At 58.4% G+C, this 27,739-nt stretch overlaps 1 protein-coding gene across 1 annotated transcript; it reads right to left on the reverse strand.

Annotated features, from left to right (window-relative positions):
- Positions 1-11,971: 11,971 nt before the first annotated feature.
- Positions 11,972-24,542, reverse strand: SERPINA11 (serpin family A member 11). The gene is made up of 5 exons (XM_002723118.5): positions 24,392-24,542; positions 18,617-19,241; positions 16,916-17,189; positions 14,231-14,378; positions 11,972-12,303 (listed from the first exon to the last, which is right to left on the reverse strand). Exons 2-5 carry the CDS (start codon positions 19,236-19,238, stop codon positions 12,100-12,102), a joined length of 1,248 nt encoding a protein of 415 aa, XP_002723164.1. The 5' UTR covers positions 19,239-19,241; positions 24,392-24,542; the 3' UTR covers positions 11,972-12,099.
- Positions 24,543-27,739: the final 3,197 nt, after the last annotated feature.

A 27,739-nucleotide genomic window follows, 5' to 3' on the forward strand; every position in this document is an offset into this window, starting at 1 on the left:
GTCCTGTCCTTGTCCTTGTCGGAATTTAAGAAAAGATCACAGCGGGGGATGGGGCAGCTGCAGGTGAATATTAACCAAGGTCACGCCAGTTATCGGAGGAGCAAACAGGAGTTAAGTCCACTGGCTGGGCACTGGGCTGCCCACCCACCATGCGTAAGCTTGGCCTGGACAGCACATATCTCTCAGGTCCATATCCCCAAGGGGTCACTGGAGCAGGCACGTCGACCGTGGGGTGGGTGGCATGAGTCAGACGCTCTCTGGGACAGCATCGCCCAGCTGGCTGTGTGCTCTCACCCGAAACCCTCCGTGGCCGCCCCATCAGGAGTGAGATGAGCCACGTATGAGCCAGCCGCCCCGCGCGCCCTCTGTGGAAGACCCAGCACAGCCGTGGTGGTGGAGTGAGTCTGAGCCCGTGTGACAGAGAGGGAGACTGAGGCTCAGTGGAGAGGCTGCTTTTCCAACGTTCCCAAGCCAGCCTTAGGTCCTGACCATTCATGTCCCCCAGAATGGGGACTGGGGCAGGACTGAGAGACGTGGCCATGTCAGCCTGGCACCGTGGCCTGGGGACGGGCAGGGCCAGAGAGTAAATCTGAAGAGGCGATCGGTGCTGCTTCCTCTCGGATCCTGGGGGCGTTTCCCCTGCACCTGTGCTGATCACAAGCCCCACCCCCCAAGCCTGGCTTGTGGGAACACAGGGAGCACCTAGGGTGCCATGACCCGAGCAGCCTGTGTCGCCGTCCCTCCGCACTCTGGGATTATGCAGCCCATCGCTCTCTGGCGGTTCCAGCTTCTGGTTCCCGGAAGGCCGGCGCGACCCACGCACGGCTTGAATTTCCTCGCGGCCTTGGGGAGCAGTGCTGTGGCTGGGGGAGGTGCAGAGTCGCAGCAACCTGGCCCCCTCGATTCGAGTTCCTGTAGCAACCTAAATGCATCGCAGTGCCCTCTGGGCTGCTCGGTGCCGGTGGCTGGGCTCCTGCTGCACCGACAGGTGCTCTCTGATGAGGACGAGTTTGGCTTTGCTCCCCCTCTCCTCCCGCAGTCCCATCTGGGGGTGGCCCTGGGAATTCTCTACACCTGAGTTCAGACCAGGGGACCCACTCGCAGTTGTGTGACCTCTGACCAGTCACTTAACCTCTCTGTGCCTCCTAGTACCACATTGGTAGGCAGCACACACGTTATTGGTGCAGTAGTCCAAGGTCCACTCAGAGCTCATGCAGGTTGTTGCCAGGTCAATGGATACCACTGGGGTTACCTGGAGCAAGCTGGGTGGTGATCAGGAGCCTTCCTGCGGGTAGTCCCTCAATCAGCAACCCCCCCCCCCATACACCCACCGTACAGGAAGTGGCTCAGAACCCTCTCCCCACTGCTCTCCCATACCCAACTCCGTCCTCTGCCTTCAGGGTCCCTGTCTTTCCCCTGAGCTGGCCAGGGGGATGCTTCCCCTGGAACTGCACCCTGGCTGCTCCCAGGGCAAGGAGCAGCTAGCTGTGGTGGAGCAGAGCTCTGACCCCCAAACGCTGTACCCCCATCTGCACAACAGCTCTCTCACGTGCTACACTGAGTGGACGGCAGGTGCCCCCTCTCCCCCTCTCCCCAAATGGGACTCGCAGCCCCTCCACCTGGGCCTGGGTCGTGCTGAGGGGCAGCCATGCTTCCCTGTCCCCTGCTGCTCTCCTCCTCTGCAGCTCTGGTTCTCTGGGGTTGCATCACCCAGGCCGTGCGTGCCTGACCACAGCTCTGGTCTCTGCCTGCCCGGGGGGAAGGAGGCCCCTGTGGTGTGGATGACAGGACCAGGAGGGGCTGGAGCTGAGGCAGGAAGGGCCCTGCCCTTTGCCAGGTGGACCCAGGTGGTTCTTGCTGGCCCAGGCAGTCCTGTGTGTCGCCTGCTGTGCCTGCCGTGTCCTGGCTCTGAGTCCCAGGCTGAGGCGCCCTGAGCTCTGAGCCCCGGCAGGGGGAACAGTGGCTTAGGCTTCCAGGAGTCCTATGAACAACGATGTCACCTTCGTGGTAGAATTCCAGGGCCAGCTGCAGAGAGAGGAGGCAGGGCCACCTCCAGGTGCCCAGCAGGAGCCAGGGAGGCTGGGAGGTCGAGTGTCCCAGGCCTGGCTGACAGCAGGACGTGGCGCTCGGCAGCCAGGTTTGGGTCCCTGCCCTTGAGGGCTTCGGGCTCCACCCTCAGGGCACCATCTACCCTGGGCACCGTCACTGGATGTATGGCTGGGAGGACCCGAGAAAGCGAGGCAGGAGAGACCCCCTGGAGAGGGACAGGGCACGTATGCGCAGGTGGGTGGGCCGGGTGCCCTGTGAGGAAACAGTGCCTCACTACTGGATTCTCCTGCAACTGTCGACGGCAGTAGCTGGGAGCAAGTGCATGCTGGGAAGTGCCAGTGGGCTGCATGTGAGCAGAGGGCTACTGGGAGACCCTGCCCCTGCACGGGCCCTGCCTAGAGATGGGGCCCAGGGGTGGGCTGGGGTCTGCAGCCAGGAAGGGAGTTGGGGGTCAGGCATGGGAGGGGCTCTGAGGCTGCTCTGGTGGAGAGGGTGGGCCTCAGGGCAGCCAGATCCACTGGCGGAGTTCCTGCGAGGGTGTGGGGTCTCCTGCTTCCAATTCTCCTCCTTGTTCAGCTGCAGAAAAATGAGGCAAATCCACGCAACGTGGCCATGCTGGGAGCAGAAGGCAGGAAAGACGCCTCGGGACGCTCTGAGATGAAGGCTCTGAGGTTCATTACAGCCAACCTCGCTTCTACTTGAACCTCACTCTTGAGGTTCTGGACCACGACAGCCAACAGGGACGTAAGCTCCCGGGGACCTCTCGTGCCCTGTGTAACTGTAGCTGTGATGTCCTTGTGGAAGGTCACCTTGGCCTTCCGGGGCAGGCAGGAGCACTGCTTGTGATGCTCACCCCTGCTGAGTTTTCCGGAAGCATCACTTGGTAGCATTGACCCCACGGCTGCCTCAGGGCAGTGGCGTCAGTGGCCGTGTTCCAGTGAGGGAGAGCAGGGGTGATAAGGCTCCTTCCGGAATGACCAGCAGTCCTGGGGCCCATTACAGGGAGCGCAGGCCCTACGTGGGTGGCTCCAGTTGCAGCGACAGAGTTTCTGGAACTTGCTCAATCCAGCTGAGCTGGAAGGGTTGTCCTTGATCTGGCTTTGTCATGCTGACTCTGAAGGCTTCTGTTTGCTTGGTTTTGAGAAGTCCCCGGCTGTTGTCATTGTCCAAAGCAGATCCCCAAACTGCCCCCGACGTGGGTCACGTCACTGTCTCCACCTGGCTGAGACCTGTCGGGTGACCGCTGCCCTCCTGATGGGCATGAGCTCCTAGGATCCCCTGCGCCAGGACCCAGCTCCTGGGCATGGGTGAGGGAGCCGAGGCCCAGGAAGCTGCCATGCGCTTACCAGGAGCGCAACCCCCCTTCCTCCCTCTCACTGTCCACACCCTCATCACGCTAGGACAGCTGGCAGTTAGTGAGGGCACAGCACACAGCAGATGCTTCTAGACTCTGCACACGGTGAGCTCATCTTAGCAACAAGCCTAGACAACTGCACTTACTCCCATTTCACACGCGAGACAACTGAGGTGCAGAGATCAAGTACCCCAGCTAGGTCACCGCGGGCTGGGAGGGGCTGGAGGGGAGATTCTCTTTCTTTGAATAACGATTTGTTTATTTGAAAGGCAGAGTTACAGAGCGAGAGGGAGAGACAGAGAGAGACTCTTCCATGTGCTCGTTCATTCCCCACATGGCTGGGGCAAGGGCAGGCCAAAACCAGGATCCTGAAACTCCATCTGGGTCTCCCACATGGCTGGCAGGGACTCTGCACTTGGGCCATCTTGCGCTGCCTTCTCAGGCTCATTAGTGGTAACCAGATGGGAAGTAGAGCAGCAGGGACTCCAAGTGGCACTCACATGGGATGGTGGCGTCCCTGGCGATGGTGGCATCACAGGGCCACCTCTGCAGAGGGAGCTTCTGACCAGGCCGTGGGACTCCAGGGCCCGGCAGCACCACCCCGGGTCAGGGGCTGCGTTTCTCCCATCCCTCCGCCTTAGTACTGCACACGAAGCAGGTAACGCAAGGCCACTTGGTGACCGGAGTTGATCCAGGAGAGCAGACATGGAGGCTTCTGTGTGCAGGGTAGGACTGGGAAAGCATTTAGGACCCTGAAAATCCACATGGCGCGTGTGTCCTCTTAGCTAAAAGCACACGCGAGTTCCTCTGTTCTCTGAGCCACAAGCAAGACTGGGGAGAGAGGGTAGCAGGGCCTCATAGCCAGAGCCCCCAGCACAGCCGCACCCCTTCTAGAAGGGGCCAGAGCCAGGCCGGAGCTGTAACTACAAGCTGCCGTGGAGGGGGAGGGGTTGGCATCCTGCCCCACTGCCCCCTGCTCCTCTTCTCCCTGTGGCCCCTCCTCCGGCTCAGTCTGGTCAGTTTTGAACCTGTGACCTTGGCCTCCCTGCCCTGGAGCTGAGCAGCGAGATCCTAGCCAAAACAGCCCATTTTCTGAGCAGCCGCCAGCCGCCAGGCACTCCGTTACCAGCTGTCATGAGCTCTGTGACCCCGGCAGCTCTGCAGAAAGGCTTCTCACAGCTCCTCTGCAAGTGGGGTCGGGGGAGCCCACCGCTCCCCCACCTCCCTGCACCCCCGCGTTTTTGCTGTGGTCTCTTCCCTGGTGATCTTTCTCCCCTGGGGCGCTATGCACATGGGGTTAAATCCCGCGCCCTAAATGCACACCCGGGCACCACCCCTCTGAGCAGGACAGAGGGCAAATCCACCCACCCAGGAAGGCCCCTGGGGTCCTCAGTTCTGGGCACCATCTTGGTGAGAGGTCTCGCCTCTTCTAGAACGGCGTGCGGATGGGACAACGCAGGACGCCACTCTGCATCTGCCTGCTTGAGCACAGCTCCACGGCCCCGAGCCTCCTCTGAGCAGCTGCCCGCGTCTGCAGCACCCCGACGCCGCTCGCGGAAGAACGCCCAGGTCCACGTCGAGCAGGGCCACAGTCGGCCCATCTGCCGGCAGCAGCTGGCTCAGTGCCTGCTCGGGTGTCACGGTGTCAGGGTAAAAGGTGTGAATCTATTTTGGCTGCAGGGCAGAGCACGACACTCTGTGAGGTGTTCCTCCCTCCCTCTCTCTCCCTCCCTCCCTCCCTCTCCCTCTCTCCCCCTCCCTCCCCCTCTCTCTCCCTCTCTCCCTCTCTCTCCCTCTCTCTCTCTCTCCCTCTCTCTCCCCCTCTCTCCCTCTCTCTCCCTCTCTCTTCCTCTCTCTTCCTCTCTCTTCCTCTCTCTCCCTCTCTCTCCCTCTCTCTCCCCCTCTCTCCCTCTCTCTCCCTCTCTCTTCCTCTCTCTTCCTCTCTCTTCCTCTCTCTCCCTCTCTCTCCCTCTCTCTCCCCCTCTCTCCCTCTATCTCCCTCTCTCCCCCTCTCTCTCTCCTCCTCTCTCTCTCCCTCTCTCTCTCCCCCTCTCTCTCCCCTTCTCTCCCTCTATCTCCCTCTTTCTTCCTCTCTCTTCCTCTCTCTCCCTCTCTCTTCCCCTCTCCCTCTCTCTCTCTCCCTCTCTCTCTCCCTCTCTCTATCCCTCTCTCTCTTCTTCTCTCTCTCTCTTCTTCTTCTCTCTCTCTCTGCTCTGCCCTCCCCTTGCCCTGTTGTCTGGCAGGGGTTCCAGGAACCACGGGAGAGACCAACACCCAGGCTACCGTAAGCCATGGTGAGCCCGGAGCCTTGGCCTCCTCTCTCACCCGGGGTGGGGTGGTGCACTCCCAGAGAGGCGGTGGTGCCGGCCTGCAGCTCCATGTGCTGCCTCCCCTCCCCCCGCATTCTGGGAACTGAGCGGGTGCTGTCTTCCCATCGCCAGCAGGCAAGTACAAGTTCAATGATGTTGTGCAATGGCCGGGATCAGGAAAACAATTGGGCCAGGAGTATGGAGAGGAATCGATGATTTCCACTGTGGTGGCACCGACTCAGTGCCTGGGGTGTGTGACCGCCATGTCGCACAGCATTGAGCAACTGGGCAAACACCGGCCGTGTCCACACCGCCACTGGCCACAAGGCCTGCAGAGCAAACAAGAAGCATGGCGCTTTCTGGGCCCTGCACTTGTGGCCTCCACGGGGAACACGGGTTCCGACACTGGAAGTCGTGCATCTGGGTGGGAGGAACGGAGGAAGCAGGTGGGGGAGCGGCCCCCCCCCAGGGGCTCGCCAGGACACTCAAGGCCACGCCCACCAGGGCTGAGGGCAAAGGCCCTGCACACTCAGACATGTTACCCAGCCCCAACCCCCACGGGGCTTTCAGGGTGGGGGGCTCTCCTCCCTTTTACACAGCACTCTGGGAAAGTGATGGCCCGGACACTTCCTGGAGCACTGGGGACTTTGGGGACAGTCAGAGCCACGCCTGGTTCGCAGTGGACAAGTAACTTCACCCCTAGCGGCTTCTCAGTTCTCACCCGTACGTGGAGACAGAGTTCCAAGATCTGAGGCTGGTTAAGGTGGAACAAATGAATGCATGGAGAGGATGGGCATACAGTAGACACTCAATAAATGCCGCTTCCTTTCTCTTTCTTTTGTGCCCTTCTCTGTTGGTATTTTGGTTTGAACACTAAGAAGGAAGAGAGTAAAGCAGCTCACGGTACAGCCTGTGGGATAACAGCCTATACATACACAAAGTGGAACCTGTGCATGGAAGGTTCTGGAAGGAGACAAACCAGTGCTCCCCCAGAATGCGGATTTAGCAGTGGGGCCGCTGAGAGCTGTTCTCAGAGTCTCTTGTGCTCCTTGTGTCTGCACAGGATCAGGTGGCCTTCCGAAGGACAGGCAGCTTGTGTGCGTTGTGACCGAACAGAAGGTGCACCGTCTAAGCACGCAGTTTCCTTCAGGGTCTTCTAAGAAAGTGACCCCCAGGGAGCCCTGTTACCCAGATCTTCAGGAGGCGCCTGATGGAGTGGAGAAGCTTCCACGGCGGAGCCGGGCAGCGCGGGCTAGGACCTGCTCAGCGGCTTCCTGGCTGGGGGACCATGGGGCACGCTGGCATCGGGATTGTGCAAGGGGCCTTCTTCAAGCTTGGGTAAAATGCACGGGACAGAAGCTATGCACGGACTTCAGAAACATAAAGTTACCCTTTACTTCCGTTTTCCATGAACGTGCTGCTGCCAGGGCTGGGCGGAGAGCTGGGTGCGATGCCTGGGCGCGGTCTCCCTCGTGCGCGTGCGCAGCACTTGTCCTCCGCGCGTTGGGTTAGTTCGGTCTCCCGGGCAGCGCCGCCGGCGTTGCTGTGCGGTGGTGAGCGCGCTGTGTGTTCTCACTCTGCAGATGGGCAGCCAAGCGCTTCTCCGGGGTTTACGTGATCATCGGAGGGTTGCCCCGGAGACCCCCCAACATTCCCTGTTCTCTGGGTTTCATCACCACACGAACGTGGGGTACACTAGGGCCAGGCCACACTTTATTTAGCCTTGGCCCTGGTACAGCTCCTGGTTCACATGTCCTCTTGCAGTTTGCACCAGAGACGTGTCCTGGAGGTCTCCCTGGAGGTGGGAATCCCCATGGACTGGTTTCAAGCATGGCTCTGTTAGCCTCGTTGATATAGGAAGATCCTGGAATCCAACGTCGGTGCATCTAAAGAACACCTTTCAGGTGCAACCACAGTACCACCAAGGCCCCTGTTTAGTCCTAGACTTCATATTTAGTCACTGTAGAGGGTGGTCCCAGGGCACCAGGCAAGTCCCAAAGCTAAGGGCAGTGTAGTCTCCCAGCCATCTGGGGAGTGAAACAGTGGATGGAAGACCTCTCTCTCTCTCCCTCTGCCTCTGCCCCTCGGTTACTGTGCCTTTCAAATAAAATAAATAAATCTTTAAAAAAAGGAAATAATGGTTGTACAATTACCAGCCCCAGAGTGCATGCATGAGTGCACATATGGGTATGTATGTGTGCATTTGCGTGCACATGCATGTATGTATCTATGCATGTGTGCTTTAATGCATGTGCACCTGTGTGTACACACGTGTGTACATATATGTACAGCACACATGCACACGTGGACTTGTGTGTCATGTGTATGTATGTGTGTTATGTGTACGAGCATGTGTGCACGTTTGTGTGGGTGTTATGTGTGTACTGTCTGTGTGCACACGTGTGTGCATGTGTGTGCAGGTTTATTTTTTATTTAAAAGTCAGGTTTACACAGAGAGAGGAGAGGCTGAGAGAGAGAGAGAGGTCTTCCATCCACTGTTTCACTCCCCAGTTGGCTGTAATGGCTGGAACTGGGCCAATCTGAAGCCCGAAGCCAGGAGCTTCTTCCAGGTCTCCCACATGGGTGAGGGGCCAAGGACTTGGGCCATCTTCTACTGCTTTCCCAGGACACAGCAGAGAGCTGAATTGGAAGAGGAGCAGCCGGGACTTGAACTGGTGCCCATATGGGATACTGACGCTGCAGATGGTGGCTTTACCCGTATGTCACAGTGCTGCCCCAGAATGGAAATCTTAAAGCCTCATTTTACTAATGAGCTGAACAGCAAATCCTGGGCGTGCTGAGTGTGTGTCAGGCCCCTTGCCAACACTGCGTGTACTTTCTCTTGTTCAATCCCACAATCCTTGACATGGTTGCCACTGTCCTCTCCCTGTCACGGTAAAAGAGAGAAGCTCTGAGCCATCCAGCAACTGCGCACTTCGGCTCCTGGAATGCACACCGTGCGATCTGCCTGCACCACGGGAACCGGGGACGCCCGGGAACAGTTCCTAGGAAGCAGCGAGACAAGCAGGTTTGGACAGCGGGGCTTGGGGCTGCCGGACTCCCTGGGACAGGCGCGGGGGCAGGCGCTCAGCACCTGCTGCTCCAGGCCTTGAGGGGGAGGGCGGGGAGGGCCGCAGATGAACCTGGCACTCGGTATCCCCTGGAGCCACGCTGCCCTCTCCTCTTCAACTCCCTAGGCCCTTGCTGCTCACGCTCTCTCTCACACACACACACACATGTGTACACACACACACTCAATACACACACTCACACATATTCACACAAACATGCACACTCACACATGTGCGTGCACACACACCCACAAACACACACACAATGCATGTATGCACACACAGGCACACACTCACACAAACATGCATACACACCCATGCATGCACACACACACATAAGCACACATGTGTGTATGCATGCATGCACACACATGCATGCACACACTCACACTCACATACACCTACATGCACACACGCTCACATATGCACACACACAGACACTGCCGGGTGCGTCACTGTCAGTCACCTCCTGCACAACCACTCAACCAGGAAGTTCTAGCTGTGCTCACCTGGTCTGTGGTCAGCGGCGGCTCAGCTGGGGCCTCTGGCCTCACTCAGTTTGGACAGCGGCCTGGCGTCTGCCACGGCAATGGCTACCACCGAGCTGTGTGGCTGTATCTCTCAGCCAGTGTGGACTCATTCACACCGCAGATGGCGGGATCCTGACACAGCTCAACCTGAGACCTCTCCTCTGAACCCTCCTTTCAAGAAGATGTGTTTATCTATTTAGCTGTAAGCCCGAGTACAGGGGGGGCGGGGAGAGGACTTCCATCAGCTGGTTCGCTCCCCAAATGGCCACAGAAGTTGGGGCTGGGTCAGGCCAGAGTCAGGAGCCAGGATCTCCATCCGGGTCGCCCCCATGGGCAGCAAGGACTCAAGCCCTTGGGCCATCTTCTGCAGCTTCCCAGGTGCTTCAGCAGGGAGCTGGCTCACAAGTAGGCTCTGGCCCGAACCCTGCTTTGATCCACGTGGCTCCTTGGGGTGCCCGGATGCCCTGGGCAGGCTGACCTCTGGCTTTGTGGGACTTCCTTTCTTTTTCTTTTTTTTTTTTTTTTGACAGGCAGAGTGGACGTGAGAGAGAGAGAGAGACAGAGAGAAAGGTCTTCCTTTTGCCGTTGGTTCACCCTCCAATGGCCACTGCAGCTGGCGCGCTGCGGCCAGTGCACCGCGCTGATCCGATGGCAGGAACCAGGTACTTCTCCTGGTCTCCCATGGGGTGCAGGGCCCAAGCACTTGGGCCATCCTCCACTGCACTACTGGGCCACAGCAGAGAGCTGGCCTGGAAGAGGGGCAACCGGGACAGAATCCGGCGCCCCGACCGGGACTAGAACCCGGTGTGCCGGCGCCGCAAGGCGGAGGATTAGCCTAGTGAGCCGTGGCGCCGGCCGGGACTTCCTTTCCACACCCACTTGCTGCCAGCTGCACAGACCCCTCCCAGGTCGCCAGGTTTAGCAGGGAAAAATATGACACTCTGTTAACTTGAACATGAGACACACAACAGATGTTTTTAGTGTAACACCAATATTGCGTGGGATGTACTTACACTGAACGATTATTTGTTGTCAATCTAAAATTCAAGTTTACCTGGGAGCCCTGTCTTTCCCCTGGCACCTGTAGGCCACGGACTGTTTCTAGCGTGCATCAGTGGCCCTTGTCACCAGCAGGGGCAGGGCCAGCCCCGCAGGCTGGGCAGTGGCCGTGGGGCCCACATCTTTTCCTCTCACTGCCTCTCTCTACCGAAAGGCTTGTGCTGAGTCCTGGGGCTGAGCCTTCCCGGGAGCGGGGCACCTGGGCACTTCCCTCAAACAGAGTTCACCCTACCACAGAGGCATCATCACTTAACCCTGTAGTGGCCGGAACCTTTCATAGACGTTCCCGATCGGAGGCTCATGAGCTGCTCGTAGGGGACCCTTCTGTCTGTGGGAGCAGAGCCCCCGGGCTCTTCTCGCGGGCTCTCGCTCCTCATCCGTGCTTCACACTGTTCCAGTGGCTCAGTCACTTCCTGCCACCCCCATGTAAGTACAGGGGGAGTCGGTGCTGCCAGAGCCATGGAGGCAGGCTGGATCCCCTCTTCCCTACCTCCAGGGAGCGTGCTTGCTTCTGTACAGGGGCTGTGGCAAACACAACCCTTTCACTGCTTGCTGGCACATCTCCGTCTCACACCTTGTCCATCCCCCACCTGCCACTGGCTTCCTATTGTAGATCACCTGAGCGGTAGGATCCAAGATTTGGGTTGGGGTCTCAGGGATATGTCAGATGACCAAGGTTTTGTGAATGACCTTGGCTCAAGGTCACGGCCACCTGCATACCAAACCTTGGCCTCCTGCTGTTCTTTGGTGCCTTGCTCATACCTCACCCCTGGGAACTGGGAGAGGCAGGGCTGTGAATCCACGTGGGACAGGTGTCTCCAGCTCCCTGCCCTCCTGCAATCTTTGGAGCAGACTGCTATTTAACACCTCCGTGAATAAAGACCAAGCAAAACCCCTTCTCTCTGCTGCGGGGAGAGCCAGAGCGTATCGGCCCAGGGCATCTCACACAATGGCCAGCTCAGAAGGCCTTGGCGTGCCCATGGCATGCACCTGGGCCAAGGTCCCTTCTGCCTCTCCCACTAGTTTCAGAGGGACTTCAGATGGAGGGGCCCACTTGGAGGAGCTGCTGACCCCCTGCAAAGACTGCCTGGCCCAGTGGGGTCTGCCTTCCAAATTCACAGGGCTGCCCATGCTTCTGCCCGTGCCAGTCACCCTCCGTCTCCCTCTGTTTGAGGTCGCCCTGGGCTCCAATGCTCTCTTCCTGCCAATCTCCCTCGTGCCGGCCCATCCTGGTACCCGCCCTCTTCGTGGGGCGTGGTCTGCAGCCCTGGCTCCAGGCCCCGCCTCATCTCTAGGAGCTCTAGCCCCTGACGTCTGGGCCATGTCACCTCAGGACAGCCTCCCTGGGCTGCCGCTCCAGAGCAGCCACTGCACCGGTGTTCTCTGTGCTATTTGCGGGGCCTCTTACCCAAGGGACGCTCAGCAAACGTCTGCTGTAGTGGTGGCCGTGGTGGGCGTCTCCCAGGAGGCCATAACACAAGGGCTGCTGTTGTCTCTCCCTCTGCCAGCCAGCTGATGTCAGACGTGAGATGATTACAGCGTGCGTGCCTGTCCGGCCCTGGACGCTGGCCCCTCCCTTGGAAACACCACTCCCCGGCGTGCACAGAGCCCAAGGCCAGCTTTATTAGACTCCCTGCACTGGTGCAGCCCCGCGCCGCAGGCTGGCGCTGGCCTTCCATTTGGCAGGGGGAGAGATAAGCGAGTCAGCCCCTGGCCTCCCACCCCGGTCACCCTGCAGCCGGGTTGACGATCTTGCCCAGGAGCAGCAAGCTCTGTGTGGTGGTCTCCCAGAGGAGCAGCAGGAAGGGCCTGTTGAAATGCGAAGCCGGTGTCCCTGCTGCACTGAGGGCTGGGGGCTGGGAGAGGACGCCCGAGGCAGCCCCTGCCTCGGTGCCCTTCTCATTCATGTCCACCACCGCCTTGTGCGACACCTGGAAGCAGAGAGAAGAGGGACAGAGCCAGCATCAGTTCAGGGGACTGCAAGGGGCAGCTGCTGCCTTCTGCAGCACCAGAGAGGTGGAGACAGCGCCCCCTGGTGGGCCCCTGCAGCCCCGCCTGCCTCCTCCAGCCCCTTCTCTCCAAATTTCCCTCCTCCAGGTCCCCAGGGCTCGCCCTGACTGTGCCCATCACTCCAACGGGAGGCAAAGGGCCTGAGCAGAGCTGCCTGGGTGTGCCCCGGGCTGCAGAGGCCAGCGGCAGGTTCTACAAGCACTGCTCAAGCCCGGCTCACGTGGCACAGGCCAGGCTACCCCCTTCTGCTAGGAGCTGCACCTAGCGCCCCTGCATGTCAGGTCCTTGTCTTGCTCAGACCAAGTCACGGGCCCAGGCGAGCTCAGTGGAGCCAGGATGTCCGATGGGCTCAGCCCCCATCGCCTCCAGGCGAGGGACTCCTCCCTGGCCCCATCTCCCTTAAAAAATTCATAGATGTATTTGAGAGACAGAGATGCATATAAAGAGAGGGGGACAGAGAAAGCTGCCACCCACTGGTTCACTGTCCAGATGCCCACAAAAGCCGGGGCCAAGCTAAACCCAGGTGCCCAGGGCTCCATCTGACTTCCCCTCGAGCTGGCACCTGCTGCCTTCCGGGGTGTGCGTGAGCAGGGAGCTGGAATTGGCGGCAGAGGCAGGATCTGCATCCGGCGCTCTGATATGGGCTGGGGCGTCCCAGGCCACACGAGGCGCAGCAGTGACGCCTGCCCTGCTCCCTGCTCCCCTTTCTAGAACCGACCTTCGTGCAGTGCCCGGGAAGAAAGGACGCAGAAGCGGGATGGACATTGACCCTGCTGGCTCTCACTTCTGAGAAGGTAAACCCAGCAGTGGAAGTCGTCGTGAAAGGAATCCCTTCAAAAGCTAAACTACTTCTTTCATCAAGCATCCCAACGTATGCACACACACAGACAAGCACACGTGACCACACCGGTGCAGACACGCACACACACGCATGCACATGTGGACACACACACTTACGCATCACACACACACACACACACACGATCATCTCCCTATCATCAAGCCCTTGACTGTCTTTCCCAAATAAATGACAAAACACCTCTCTTAGGAAGCCCCTAACCGTGGCTCAAATGGGAACGTCGAACACCACCCTGAACCCCAAAGGGCAAGCAAACCTCGGGGCGAGGCCTTTGCTGCCTCTCGCTTGGAGACTGCATCACTCTTCCCAAACAGTCACTCTCCCCTCCCTTCAAGCCTTGCCCATTCCCCCACAGGACCGCGGGGGTGGGGGGACGCAGCCCCTCCTTGGTGACAGGGTCTTGATTAGGGGACCAGGGTTGGCCAATGACACGTGAATAGCCATGGCGTAGGTCCCAGGTGGGGAGAATGCTAGCAGCCCTAGCACATGTTTCCTTGTTTCCCCTGCCGTGGGAAGGGTGTGTCCCAAGTGGGGCCTCTCCTTTATCCCCTGTGAGAAGCAGATCTGTGGCCTAGGGCACTGCCTCGCCTCTGTCCTGGAAGAGGAACCGTGGAGAAGCAGTGAGCTATGGGGACTGCGCGGCTTGCTCACGCTCCACTGCCCTTGACAGTACAACAGTGGCAGGTGCAGCTACACAGCTGCCCTGGAGGCAGCACCAGGGATCAGACAAAGCCCTCCCTCCCCTGGGGAAATGCTCGCTCCATGGGTGTTTCCCAAGTGGACAGAATCCCCTATTCCTGCCCTGTAGGATGTGGAGGTCCAAAAGAAGGGGAGATGGACAGGGAGCCGTGCACGAAAAGTAAGCCTAGAAAGAGATGGCATGAAGGAAGCAACATGGGAAAGAGAACGGGGCACTTGACTCTCACACTCCTGTGTGGGAAGAGAAGGACCTGGTGCCCCAGCCGCACCATCCGCGTTCACCTCCTTACCCTGGAGAAGGTCGTGTTGAGCTGCCCCGTGATGCCCGACAAGTCAGCTTCCAGACCGAAGACGTTGGTGAGACCGATTTTGGGAAGGATCTCTTCCAGGTTATATGTTCCAGAAATTGAAAACCGTGGCAAATGCAAATCCAACAGACTGGAGATGGGGTGAGACAGAGACACTTCATTAAGTCTGCTCTGGGGGAGGGTCGTCTCCTGGCCTGAGGGCTGATTGGTGGTCTTCCCATGCCACTACCTGCACAGCAGGGCACCCCACTCCCCGGGCCCAGAGCGCCCTTCTCTCCGCACTCAGGGGAGGTCTGGCACACCTCTGTGTCTTCAGCGTCTTCATTGCTTTTATGCGGGGCTTTTGGGTGTCACGCACTGGCTGGACTGATCGAATCCCATAATGAGCATCAGCCGTAAATACTGCTACTGTGTTCCCATTTCCCTGCTTGGTTCACTGGCTCCACCTCTGAGCTGCATCCCGAGCCCATCTACTGGCAACCCTAGGACAAGCCACCATCGCCTCCCGCCTGCCGGAGCAAAGTGGTACAGCAAAGTGGTACGGGGTGGCCACTGCAGAGCTGTAGAGCCAGAGTGTCTGATGGGCTCAGCCCCCATCACCTCCGGGTGACCCTCGGCTCACCGCAGTCCTTGGGTAAAGTCAGACGCTGCTTCTGACCCCGAGCAGGTCTGTCCTTTCTTCGCTGGACTATTCTTCTCCTCAACTACTGTGGGGCACCCACGCGCCTGATGAGTTCCTAACCAACTTGGACACGGCTGCCTCTGTTGAATTCAGATTTGCAATTTGAATTCAGCCTAGAGAACTGCTGTCATGGCCAGGGTTACTCCCAGGCAGCATGGGAGCCCAGAGACTAAGAGAGGTGGAAGAACGCCTTGACTTATCTGAAACTGCCCCTGGCAGTGTGGGCGGGCCCCAGGCCATTGACTGGCAGACAGGGTGTCAAATTGAGTCTAATAGAGCAGAGTGTGGTAGAGTGCTGAACACCCAGTAGGTGTCGACACACAGTAGGCACTTAACAAACGTGAATGACTAATGAACAGGGTGCAGGGGACACGCTCTTCCAGGCAGCGACTTCCTGGAGGAAGCCTGGGCGAGTCGGAAGCTTCCGAGTCCGAAATCCTGGAGGGACACTGCGGCACTCCGCATCAGGACGATTTAGAAGCGTCACTTGGGTTGGTTTTGCTTTTGGAATTCAATGTGAGAAGAAGTGAGGGAAAATCTACTAGTCCAGAAGATTCTGTGACACTCTTCTGTCATGGCGAGAAAGAGTAGGGTCACCTCCAAGGAGCCGGAGACTGTGGGGCTGGGAGCAGCTGGAGCCAGCAGCCAGCAAAGGCTATGCAGAGCCCAGGCCCAGGGATAAGCCCGTACATCCTGGCCTCTTCCCCGGACCCAGTCTCTTTCGCTTGGTGCTTTAATCTCTGCCCAAATCCAAAACCCCCTCTCTCCATCCCTGGGACCACGTGTGGGTAGGACCCTCGAGAAGACCCCTGTGGGCATGAGCTGAGACTGTGCCTTCAGGGGGAGGATGGAGAGGGCCTTCGAGGGGCATTCGTGACCCCCTCCTGCATCTGGGTGGGTCCTGTGAGCGCTCTGGCCGACACATTATGGCAGAAGTGACACTGGGCTGAACTCTAGGCCCAGGCCTTCCTTCAGAGAGCGAGAGTGAGAACTTCCTGTCTTTTGCAGCACTTCCTTTCAGAGCCCCAAGCAGCCAGGCAGTAGCGGGGACCCTGGACTGCTGTGCCCGAGCCAGCCTGTGGAGACGCTGCACGGGGAGACAGGAGTCAGCTCAGCCCTGGCCTCTTCCGCCCGGGCAGCCCAGCCCAGCCCAGCCCAGCCAGGGACCCAGCCACCATCTTACCCCTGGGCCCCAGCTGAGCCCGGTCAACCCACAGAGAACCAAGAGACACGGTTGGCTCACATCGTGCCATTTGGGGGTTGTGTGTAATGAACAAGTGACAACGAGAGCTCAGGAGCCGGCATTAAACCAGAGCACCCCATAAAGGAAGCTGTACCCCAAGAAGAGGCCATCTCCTGCAGGGGGGGTAGGTGAACCAGGAGCTGCTGAATTGCGGTGACAAAGCCACAAGCGGGAAGCAGGGGAGATGCAGAGCAGCCTGGGGCGCACACAGAACGTGCACTGCGAGTTTTTTATGGGGCTCTTCTTGATATTTGATTTTTTAATGTTTGAATTAAAAAAGGAGGTGCCTTTCCACTCTCCCGAGGGTGTCACAATCATCCAGCCATTGACCTTGAGCTAATCTTTGTGGCTGCAGTTTGTTACACAGCTTCTGGTACGTCACTGTGATTGGGATAAAAAAGGAAGTGGGAGGGAAGGGGGCTGGGGTCAGGCAGACACTCAGGAAGGGAAGGGGTGATGACAGCCAGCGGCCAGGGGCACTCGCGTCCCGGGCTGAGCTCTCTGTAGACAGTGACACAGCTCATCCTCCAGGCACCCCAGCGAGGAGGTAGGGACTGTGCCCTTACTTTTATGGTTGGAAAATCCGAGGCCCAGAGTCGGGGGACAAAGCGGAAGATCACAGCAGGAGCAGAGGGCCGGGCGGCAGCCACAGCTGGACACTGCCCTCTGGGGACTAGAGCTGAGCCGGCCTGCTCAAGCTCCAGGGCGAGGTCCGCCTGAGCCCTCCGGCCCATGCACTCACCTGGGCAGGAAGAGCCGGCTCCACCTGCTCAGGGTCTCGGGCCGCAGAGCCGCCTCCACCTGCTCCATTTTCCCGGGGTCTGGGAGGACCAGCAGCAGCAGGGCGTTCCCGCTGTACTCAATCTGCAGGACGGTGCAAGCCAGCTCGGGGTCGTAGAGGAACCGGTGCATCTCCTTCTGGTGCATCATGGGGACGCGGACCGAGGTCCTCTCGTCCACAAAAAAGCTCTCCTTCTTCCGGGTCTGGTAGCGGTCGAAGGGATGCTTCCACTTGGCTTAGGACACAAAACCCGGAAAACTCTGAGAACTTGTTCCGGGAGAGCACGTCTGGACACACAGCCAGAAAGCCACACACCTGGGCGACTGACTTCCTCTTGGGAATGCAAGCATGAGGGAAGACGGAGCACAGATGCTCCCTGTCACTAAGCTCCTTCCAGTGGGAGGCGCTGTCTCTTACATCATCACAAAGAGAATAAGGAACAAGGCAACCATCTCCATGTTAGGAATGAGGAAACGGAGTCTTGGCGACTTAGTTAAGCAGCTCCATTTCACAGCCAGGGCGCCTGCAAGCAGCAGGTGCATCGTCTCTGCCCGGCCGCTCCCAGACCACAGCCTGCTGCACAGCAGTGCAAGAGCGTCTTCCTCACTAGCCCACCCCAAGTCCTCAGAGAACAAACTGGAGAAAGAACTCGGGCAACAAAGCGCAACATGAAACGCAGATGCTCAGGAATACATAACCTGCTGATTATGGCCACGTCTGCTTGTGTAGCGTCTTCTCTGTGTCTCTTCATCTGCCCCACTACAGCCCCCTGAGGGCGCTGGTGACAGGAGGAGGGGGCCAGTCACCCTGTCCCTCATGCCCACATCCCGCTGATGACCAAGATGCTACCCTGAAGCCAGAGCTGCAATCGCGGCCCCCCCTCATGCTCACCTTGGGCCACTTACAGAACCTCCTAACTGTCCCTCTTCTCCTCTCTCACTCCCACGCCTCTCTAAAGAATTTTCCAGACCACAGCCAGACTGATCTTTCTGAACAGATGTGAGTGCTTCATGCCACTGCTTAAAACTCCACAGTTCTAGGGCTGGCACTGAGGCACAGTGGGCTAAGCCTCCGCCTGCAGCGCCAACATCCCCTATGGGCACTGGTTCACATCCTGGCAGCTCCTATCCTGATCCTGCTCTCTGCCTGTGGCCTGGGAAAGCACAGGAAGTGGAAGACAGCCCAAGTCCTTGGGTCCCTGCATCCACGTGGCAGACCCAAAAGAAGCTCCTGGCTCCTGGCTTTGGATCAGCCAGCTCTGGCCGTTGCAGCCATTTAAAGTGAACCAGTGGATGGAAGACCTCTCTGTCTCTCCATCTCTCTGTAACTCTACCTCTCAAATAAATAAATACATTTTTAAAAAATCTTAACAAAACAACCCTGCAGTTCTGAGTGTCCCTGGATAGAGCCTTCGGTCCTCCGTCCAGCCCCTGCTTCCTCCACACTGCAGCCCCGGCACTCCCCTGGCTCCCCTGGGCTCCCTGCACCGTGACGGGCAAGGCACTGGCGAGACTGAATCCGAGTCAGTTCTCCGAATCTGCAGCGGCCTCTCTTCCCCTTGCACCTGTCCACTCGCTGCTTCCTCCCCACCCGCGTCTGCCCGCTGAGCGAGAGCACTTCCTTGCCCGGGAGGGGCAGGGCTCTGCGTGCGCGAGGCCTCACCTTTGAAGAAGATGTGGTTGAGGAGCACGGCGAGCGTGTCGTGGTGGAAGTCCTGCAGGCAGTCCTGCACTCGCCCGTACGTCTGCGTCCTCACGTAGTCGTTGATCTGCCTCCCCGTGCTGGTGGAGTCCGTGAAGTTGGCAGAAAAGGCGAACGCTCCGTACAGCTCCCTGGCGCTGTCCAGGAAGTGCTGCCGGGGCTTCAGCTGCTGGTCCAGGAACAAGGAGTTGCCCAGTTTTAGCTCAAGTTTGGGGCTGGGCAGCTGCAGGGTACGGATGAGGCTCTGGAAGCCCTGGTGGACATCGGCCTCAGGGGTCTCAGTGAGATTAAAGCCCAGGCCCTCCAGGACCTGGGCCGGGGCGTCGGGGCGGGCCCCGAGAGACAGCATGGCCAGGGTGCTGGCCATGCTCACCGGCGAGAAGAGGAGGTTCCCGGCCGTGTCTGCTGCGAGTCGCTTGTACAAACGCAAAGCGAAGCTGGTGATGGTGGGCGTGACTTTGAGGTAGGCAGGGGCGGGTTCTGAGAGCTGGCTGCTCAGGGCCGGGGCCACCGCCGGACTCTTATCTCCGTGGGCAGAGGCCGCAATCCCTGCACCCAGCAGCCACAGCCAGGCGGGCCCCATCCTCTGGGAACAAGATGGTGAACGCGTCACTCTTTTCCACAAACGACTTCATGGCTCCCCACTGATTATGCAATAAGCGCCACCCCTCAAACCGTACAGGGTGCTGTGGGGTGCACTGGGGGGCCAGGGGGTGGGGGAGGGCCTAGTACCCCGTCACTTCTTCCCAAGGCTTCAGCAAGCGCAGCACCCCTTCAGCTGCCCCACACGCCAGTGGGCACCCCTCCTCCTCCCTTGCTTTCTCTTTCCTTTCTTGGTTCCTTCCAGGAGTTATTTCAATCATTCACAACTCTCAAGGATCTGTCTGGTCCGAGAAGTGCCCTAGGGACTAAGTATCCAGAGGGGAGAAGGTAGCAGGGGCCGGCACTGCTCTGCGGTGCGTGAGCTGCCCATGGGAAGCCTGCATTCACATCCGAGTGTCTGATTGGAGTCCTGGCTGCTCCACTTTCAATCCGGCTTCCTGCTAATGAGCGCCCAGGGAGGCAGCGAGTGACGGCTCAAGTGCTTGGGTCCCTGCCTCCCAGATGGAGCTCCAGTCTCCCAGCTTTAGCCTGGCCACATCCAAGCTGTTGCAGGCATTTGGGGAGTGAACCAGCAGATAGAAGACCTGTCTGTCTGTCTGTCTGTCTGTCTCCCTCTCTGTCACTTTGCCTTTCATATAAAATATAAATACAGCCTAAAGAAGGAAGAGTGATTCCTGACTTCATAGAGACGAGAGCCAGCTTGGCTGGCACAGCGACCACATACGTGTGATTACACACAGACGAACGCCTTGAAGCAAGAGTCCTGGCCACTGTGACAGTGAGGGATGCTGGCCTCTTGCACCAAGGCTCGGTCATGAACTGTGACCTTGCCCATTATAAGGGAAGGATTGGAATCACTGAAGCTGAAGGGGGAGGGTGCCCGCTGCTTCTTGAGTCTTTCATTAGTGGACGTGATGACTGGGCACCCGGACCACGTGGAGAACGGACAGTGATGCAGTGATATGGGGGAAGCCCTGGAGAGGGTGGGTGACTCCGTCTCCATCGAGCCTTTGTCATCCAGAGCCGCAGACATTGCCACGTGCAGTGGCTGAAACCACTGAGGCACGGATGGAGGGACCATGTCTGTCCCTGGCTGAACTGTGCCTGGCCGAAGCCCATCAGCTGGCATCCCAAGCCCCAGGGCCTCCCACCGTGGTCTTGTTTGGAAACAGGGTCACCGCAGGTGTAATTAATCAGGAGGGACCAGGGGAGGTCCCCACAGCATGTGATGCGTGTCCTCGTCCAAAGGGGAAATTGGGGCACAGAGATGCCCACGGGGAGAGCGAAGATGCAGGCAGAGGGCCGGTGAGGCTGCGGCAGGCCAAGGAGCAGGTGGGCAGCAGGCCCCAGGCCTGGGAGCCAGGTCGGGAACGGACGCTCCCTCACACAACTCAGAAGGGACCAACCCTGCTGGCACCTTGGTCTTGGACTTTGAGCTCCAGAAACAGCTGTTGTGGAAGCCACTCAGTGTGTGGCACTTTGCTAAGGCAGCCCTTGCAAGCAAATGCGTATTCCTCCTGCGTTAAGGTGTAGAATGGGCCAGAGTAGCCTGGAGGGTGGCACGAGAGGAGCCCTGGGAACGGGACCCAGCCTGGGGGACCTGCAGGTGGACAGCACTCCTCTCTGCTCAGCCTGCCTGTGGCTAGCACCCTCCTTCCCTGCTCAGGGCCCTCTCCCATGGTGTCACACACATCTGCTTTGTCCCCTAGATCCTGGACGTCTTCAGTCAGGGCAGCATTGTCCTCCTGCTCCCCTGGCCATTGACCCTCCCGGTGTCCCCTGCCCGGTGGCTGACCACTGCTGGCCATGGGATCCTTGTTGCTAGCTTGTTCTGTAACATCTGTGGCTCGGAGCAGCTGGAGAACTGTTTGCCCAGCCAGTGGCTCCCAGGTCCCACGCTGTGGCAGCACAGGGGGAGAGGGTCGGTTTTGGCAGCTGGCCTACAGCCTGGGACATCCAAGTCCCCTGCCTGCAGCAAAGGCCAGGACCGGGAGGGATGCACGCGGCCTCGTTATCTGTTCTGTTGAAACGCGCTTGCTTGCTGGCCAAAGTACTTCGGGCACCCTTCAGGCCACGTCCTCCCTCCCCAGCATGGCTGGTGTGGGTCACTTAGATGCATCCTTTGGTGGAGAATCTGGAAGACGCAGGATGATTGAACAACTGGTCTAACCCTGCACAGGGACATGACTGTGATGGAACCCTTGCAGGGGTGTTCCAAGGATTCGCCACCCTTGCCTTCCTGCCGCACCCCCGAGGACGGCCAGAATCCAGCCCCAGTGACCAGCAAATCATGAGCCAGGGGCCTGGCTTTGAGCCAAGGCCGAGCGGTCATTCAGTGTTTGCGGCTGACCAAAGGTGTCTCCTTTTGCAAAAATGCAGATGACCGTGCTTGCTCTGGGTGCTGGAGCCCTTGACGGATTAAGTGGCAGGCAGTGTGGCGAGCCCTGGGCACGGCGGCAGGCTGGGACAGTTCCTCCCAGTTCTGCTGTGGTGGGGGAGTGATGATGCCTGGCCCCATTCTGAATTCCTTTCCTGAAAGATGCCAGCGGGGGGAGGGGGGCACTGGGAGCGCTCTCCATGGTGGGAAGCAGTCCTGTGAACTAAGGGCTCATTAAGTTGATGGGGATCTTAGATACTTCACATCACCGGGTCTCAAATGCAGGGGAAGGGGCAGGGGCAGCCGGGGCTGCTGCTGGTGCTTTCGTAGGTGAGACTTGGGTGCGGGAAGGTTCTGGAAGGCCCAGAGCATTCCCACGCAGTGCAGAATGCTTCTGCCCACAGGCCAGGAGAGTCCTTTTAGAGAAAGGCTGACTTTCAGTTATTGAATCTTTAGAAGGACCCTAAGACACAGGGGTTAGTGTGTGTCGTGTTGGGAGACAGAGGCTCGGGGTCGGGACCAGAGGCAGGAGTGGGACTCGAATTGCAGACCCCAGCCCAGCGCGACCTCCCCACCCAGGGTCCTGACAAGTCCTCTGCAGCTGCGTGCTGCTTGGCCCTGGGCTGCCCCTCCGTCTCGTCCTGCTTGCTGGTCTACCTCCTGGAATACTCGGGGTTCTTCTCTCCATGTTCATAAGGCCAAGTTTCTCATACACGGTTATGGAAACCTCAAGTTCCTAGTTTAAGATCTGGAGGAGGCAGTGCATGGCTATTTTTTGTTGTTTTTCAGGGGATTCACTTTGCACATCCCTACTGCCAAAGTGAGAGCGAGCGAGTGAGCGAGCGAGAGAGAGAGATCGGAAAGGCAGGTTCAGAGATTGAGAAAGACAGAGAGAGAGAGACAGAGTTGAGAAAGAGACACTGAGAGACACTGAGATGGAGAAAGACTGGGAGAGAAAGACTGAAAGAGAAGAAGGAGTACACGGGTTCTGTGTCCTGACTGGGTTTTGGGTGAAGCACAGTACCCAGAGTACTCACAGTACCCGCATTACTCAGGACACTCACAGGCATCAGTACCCACAGTACTCAGAGTACTCACAGGCACAGCACTCACAGTACCCATAGTACTGACAATACTCACAGGTACACAGTACCCAGAGCACTCACAGGCACAGCACTCAAAGTACCCATGGTACTGACAATACTCACAGGTACACAGTACTCAGAGTACTCACAGGCACAGCACTCACAGTACCCATGGTACTAACAGTATTCACAGGCACAGAGTACCCACAGTACCCAGAATACTCACAGTACCCACAGACACATTACTCACAGTACTCGCATTACTCAGGACACTCACAAACCCATGGTACTGACAATACTCAGGACACTCACAGACACAGCACTCACAGGCACAGGACTCGCGATCTTCACAGTACTCACAGACAGCCCTCGAAGTATTCACAGTGCTCACGGTACTTACAATACTCACAGGCACACAGAACACACAGTACTTGGGACACTCACAGGCACAGCACTCACAGAAATAGTACTCACAATACTCACAGCATTCACAGACACAGCCCTTGGAGTACTCACAGTACTGACAATACTCAGGCACACAGAACACACAGTACTCGGGACACTCACAGGCACAGCACTCATGATCTTCACAGCACTCATGGACACGACCCTTGCAGCACTCACAGTATTCATGGTACTGACAATACTCACAGGCACACAGTACACACAGTACACAGGACACTCATAGGCACAGTACTCATGCTCTTCAGAGCACTCACAGACACAGCCCTCAGAGTACTCACAGTGCTCACAGTACTGGCAATACTCACAGGCACACAGTACGCAGAGTACTCACAGCACCCACAGACACAGCACTCACAGTACTCATGATACTGACAATGCTCACAGGCACAGAGTAACCTCAGTACCCAGAGTACTCACAGCACCCACAGACACATTACTCACAGTACCCACATTACTCAGGACACTCACAGGCACTGTTCCTGTACTTGTAGTGTGTGCAAGCACTTACAGTACTCATAGCCACAGTACCCACATTACTCAGGACACTCACAAACCCATGGTACTGACAATACTCAGGACACTCACAGACACAGCACTCACAATCTTCACAGCACTCACAGATACAGCCCTCAAAGTACTCACAGTGCTCACAGTACTGGCAATGCTCACAGGCACACAGTACACACAGTACTCAGGACACCCACAGGCACAGGACTCACAGGCACAGCACTCACAGGTACAGCCCTGAGTACTCACAGTACCCATGGTACTGACAGTACTCACAGGCACACAGTACCCAGAGTACTCACAGTACCCACAGGCACAGGACTCACAGTACCCGCATTACTCAGGACACTCACAGGCACACAGTACCCACAGTACTCAGAGTACTCACAGGCACAGCACTCACAGTACCCATGGTACTGACAGTACTCACAGGCACAGAGTACCCAAGTACCCAGAATACTCACAGCACCCACAGACACATTACTCACAGTACCCACATTACTCAGGACACTCACAAACCCACGGTACTGACAATACTCAGGACAGCCACAGATACAGCACTCACAGTATTCATGGTACTGACAATACTCACAGGCACACAGTACACACAGTACTCAGGACACTCACAGGCACAGTACTCATAGGCACAGTACTCATGATCTTCACAGCACTCACAGACACAGCCCTCAGAATACTCACAGTGCTCACGGAGAAGCCCCTGAGTGGGCCAGGACCTGCAGCACTGCGTGGCCTCCAGCCGGCAGGACAGCGGGGTCAGAAGAGCACCGAGCTGGTCAATATTTGCCAGGGTGGTTCCAGAACTGCTGTGAGGGCAGTGCGGCAGACAGGAAGGGACCTGCACCCAGCCCTGCAGTGGCCACCGTCTGTCCCGCACACAGAAGGACAGTGGTGACGTGGGTGCTGCCCGGGGCCAAGGCTGGTCTGCTGCTGCATTGGGGACCCTGGGTGGCTCTCACCATGAGAACACTAGAGAGACTGGAGGGTCCCACTACAGAGGAGGAGTGCATCTCAGGACGTGGGTGGTGGGCACTCTCAGAGGACACCTGAGCCCACCCCGCCCAGCCCTCAGCGCCACACCAACCCCTCTGCACCCCACTGCCATGGGGAGAGATGCAATCACTGTGCATAAAAACAGCAGACGGAGGAAGTCGTCCAACAGAGCAGCCACCCCACTACCCCATGCTGAAACCTTGGCCCTCCCAGGCAGCCGGAGCATGTGGCCAGGGCGAGCTCCCCCACATCTCTCCACAGTGCAGGCCAGGGCAGGCTCCACCACATCTCCACACAGTGCCTGGCCAGGGTGGGCTCTCCCACGTGTCCCCAGACTGTGTGGTGAGGGTGGGCTCCCACACGTTTCTGTAGACTGAATGGCCAGGGAGGGTTCCCCCACATCTCCCCCACAGTGTGTGGCCAGGGCGGGCTTTCCCACATCTCCCCAGACTGCATGGCCAAGGCAGGCTCCACCACGTCTCCACACAGTGTGTGGCCAGGGCAGGCTCCCCTACATCTCCCCACAGCCCGTGGCCAGGGCAGGCTCTCCCATGTCTCCCCAGACTGCGTGGCCAGGGTGGGCTCCCCCACGTCTCCACACAGTGCGTGGCCAGGGTGGGCTCTCCCACGTCTCCCCAGACTGCATGGCCAGGCTGAGCTCTCTCACATCTCGCCACAGTGTGGCCAGGGCAGGCTCTCCCATGTGTCCTCAGACCGTGTGGCCAGGGTGAGCTCTCCTACATCGCTCCACATTGCGTGGGCAGGGCAGGCTCCCCCATGTCTCCCCAGACTGCATGGCCAGGGCAGGCTCCCCCATGTCTCCCCAGACTGCGTGGCCAGGGCAGGCTCAATGACATCTACACACAGCGTGTGGCCAGGGCAGGCTCCCCCACGTCTCCCCAGACTAAGTGGCCAGGGCGGGCTCCCCACGTCTCCCCAGACTGCATGGCCAGGGTGGGCTCCCCACGTCTCCCTACAGTGTGTGGCCAGGGCGGGCTCCCCACGTCTCCATACAGTGCGTGGCCAGGGCGGGCTCCCCCACGTCTCCCCAGACTAAGTGGCCACTGCCCCACGTCTCCCTACAGTGTGCGGCCAGGGCAGGCTCCCCCACGTCTCCCCAGACTAAGTGGCCAGGGCGGGCTCCCCACGTCTCCCTACAGTGTGTAGCCAGGGCAGGCTCCCCCACGTCTCCCTACAGTGCATGGCCAGGTCAGGCTCCCCATGTCTCCCTACAGTGCGTGGCCAGGGCAGGCTCCCCCACGTCTCCCCACAGTGCATGGCCAGGGCGGGCTCCCCACGTCTCCCTACAGTGCGTGGCCAGGGCGGGCTCCCCCACGTCTCCCTACAGTGTGCGGCCAGGGCGGGCTCCCCACGTCTCCCTACAGTGTGCAGCCAGGGTGCAGCCTGAGCTAAGGAAATGCTTACTTATGAGACATCTCTTGATGATGAAATCGAGGTGATTTTCATGATTCTTTTGTTTTTCATATTTTTTGCAAACAGCATGTATTTACAATAATCTAAAAAAATAATTATTAAATCATACAAGGAGAGCTCAACCACAAAATAAAAGCTTGGGGTGGGCCCTTGGCCAAGTGGTTAACAAATGTGTGAGCCGCATCACAGACCTGGGTTTCAACCCCAACCCCAGCTTCCTGCTGACGTGGACCTGGGAGACGGCAGTGATGGCTCAAGTGACTGAGTCCTTGCCACCCACGTGGAGACCTGGAGGGAGTGCCCAGCTCCCAGCTCCCAGCTCTGACTTTGGTGCAGCCTGGGCCATCACAGATTTGAGAAGTGAACAAGCAGGTGGAAGTGTCCTCTGTCTCTCTCTTCTCTCTCCCTGCCCCCTCCCTCCCGTTTTCAATAGATAACTTTGTTTAAAATTTTAAAAACAAAGCAAGAGCCTTAGCCCTCTCTGACACAGTGGCCCCCATCTTTTACCCGAAATCCCTCAGAGACTGAGCCGCTCGTCCGCTGCGGAGGAGGCAGGGCGCTGGGGGTGTGCAACCCGGCACAGCTTCCCCGGGACAAGCCTCTGGGTCTGGCAGTGTCCAGTCCTCATCTGGTCCTGCGTCTTCACGGCTTTGGGCTCTTCGAGCTGCTTCTAGAGGGACGAAAGCCTTCTCCAAGGGGTTGCCCTGTGACTTCACGAGAAACCTCGAGCCAGGCCACCCAGGAAACTACCTCATCTTCACAATTGCATCACTGATCAAGAGTCTTCCCTTGCTGACCTGTTTCCAGGCCCTTCCCACCAGAACCTGCCAGCATTTTCTACACACCAGCTCCCTCCTACCTAATCCATCAGAACTTCCCCAGGACTCGGATCACCGGTCATCTTTGAGCACCGCTCCTGACTTCCCCCGTGATCTCTGTGCAATACAGCTTCTCACCACGCCAAGACCAGGACTTCAGCACTTGGCCTTCCAATGTGCACCGGAAGATGGACTCATCCTGGCCTGGGCCTGGGGACAGGCAGGGGACACCCCTGGCACCAGGTGTCCCAGAGGCTCTGCCAACAACATCTGCCACACTCTTGAAAACTCCCCAGCATAGCCACGAAGGGGGTGGCCATTGCTTTTTATTTTTCTGAGATTTATTTATTTGAAAGGCAGAGTTACAGAGAGAAAAAGACATCTTCCATTTGGTGGTTCGCTCTCCAAATGACTACAGTGACTGGGGTTGGGCCAGGCCAGAGCCAAAGCCCAGGACCTTGAACTCCATCTGGGTTTCCCACGTGGGCGGAAGGGGCCCAAGCACTTGGGTATCTTCCACTGCTTTCTCAAGCACATTAGCAGCAGCCAGGACTCGAACCAGCACCCATATGGGATGCCACCCCAGCACCCATACGGGATGCCACCCCAGCACCCATATGGGATGCCACCCCAGCACCCATATGGGATGCCACCCCAGCACCCCATCATTGCTTCACTGACATTCTAGGGGCAGTTCCTTAGCAACCGAGGCGCCAGGTCAGCCCCAGAAGCTGAAGAGGTAATAAAACACCCTCCCTTCTGCCTTGAGGGAGACTTTGCAGCC

The sequence above is a fragment of the Oryctolagus cuniculus genome, chromosome 20 (assembly GCF_964237555.1).
Source record: "Oryctolagus cuniculus chromosome 20, mOryCun1.1, whole genome shotgun sequence".
Taxonomy (NCBI): Eukaryota; Metazoa; Chordata; class Mammalia; order Lagomorpha; family Leporidae; genus Oryctolagus; species Oryctolagus cuniculus.

Bases quoted from the DNA above. Each gene is read 5' to 3' on its own strand.
- SERPINA11 (XM_002723118.5), bottom strand. From the start codon at position 19,238: ATGGGGCCCGCCTGGCTGTGGCTGCTGGGTGCAGGGATTGCGGCCTCT. The intron at 14,379-16,915 runs GTGAGTGCATGG...CCCCATCTCCAG, and splicing joins AGCCGGCTCTTCCTGCCCAG to TCTGTTGGATTTGCATTTGC. The intron at 12,304-14,230 runs GTAAGGAGGTGA...CTCTGCTTCCAG, and splicing joins TCAACACGACCTTCTCCAGG to GTGTCGCACAAGGCGGTGGT.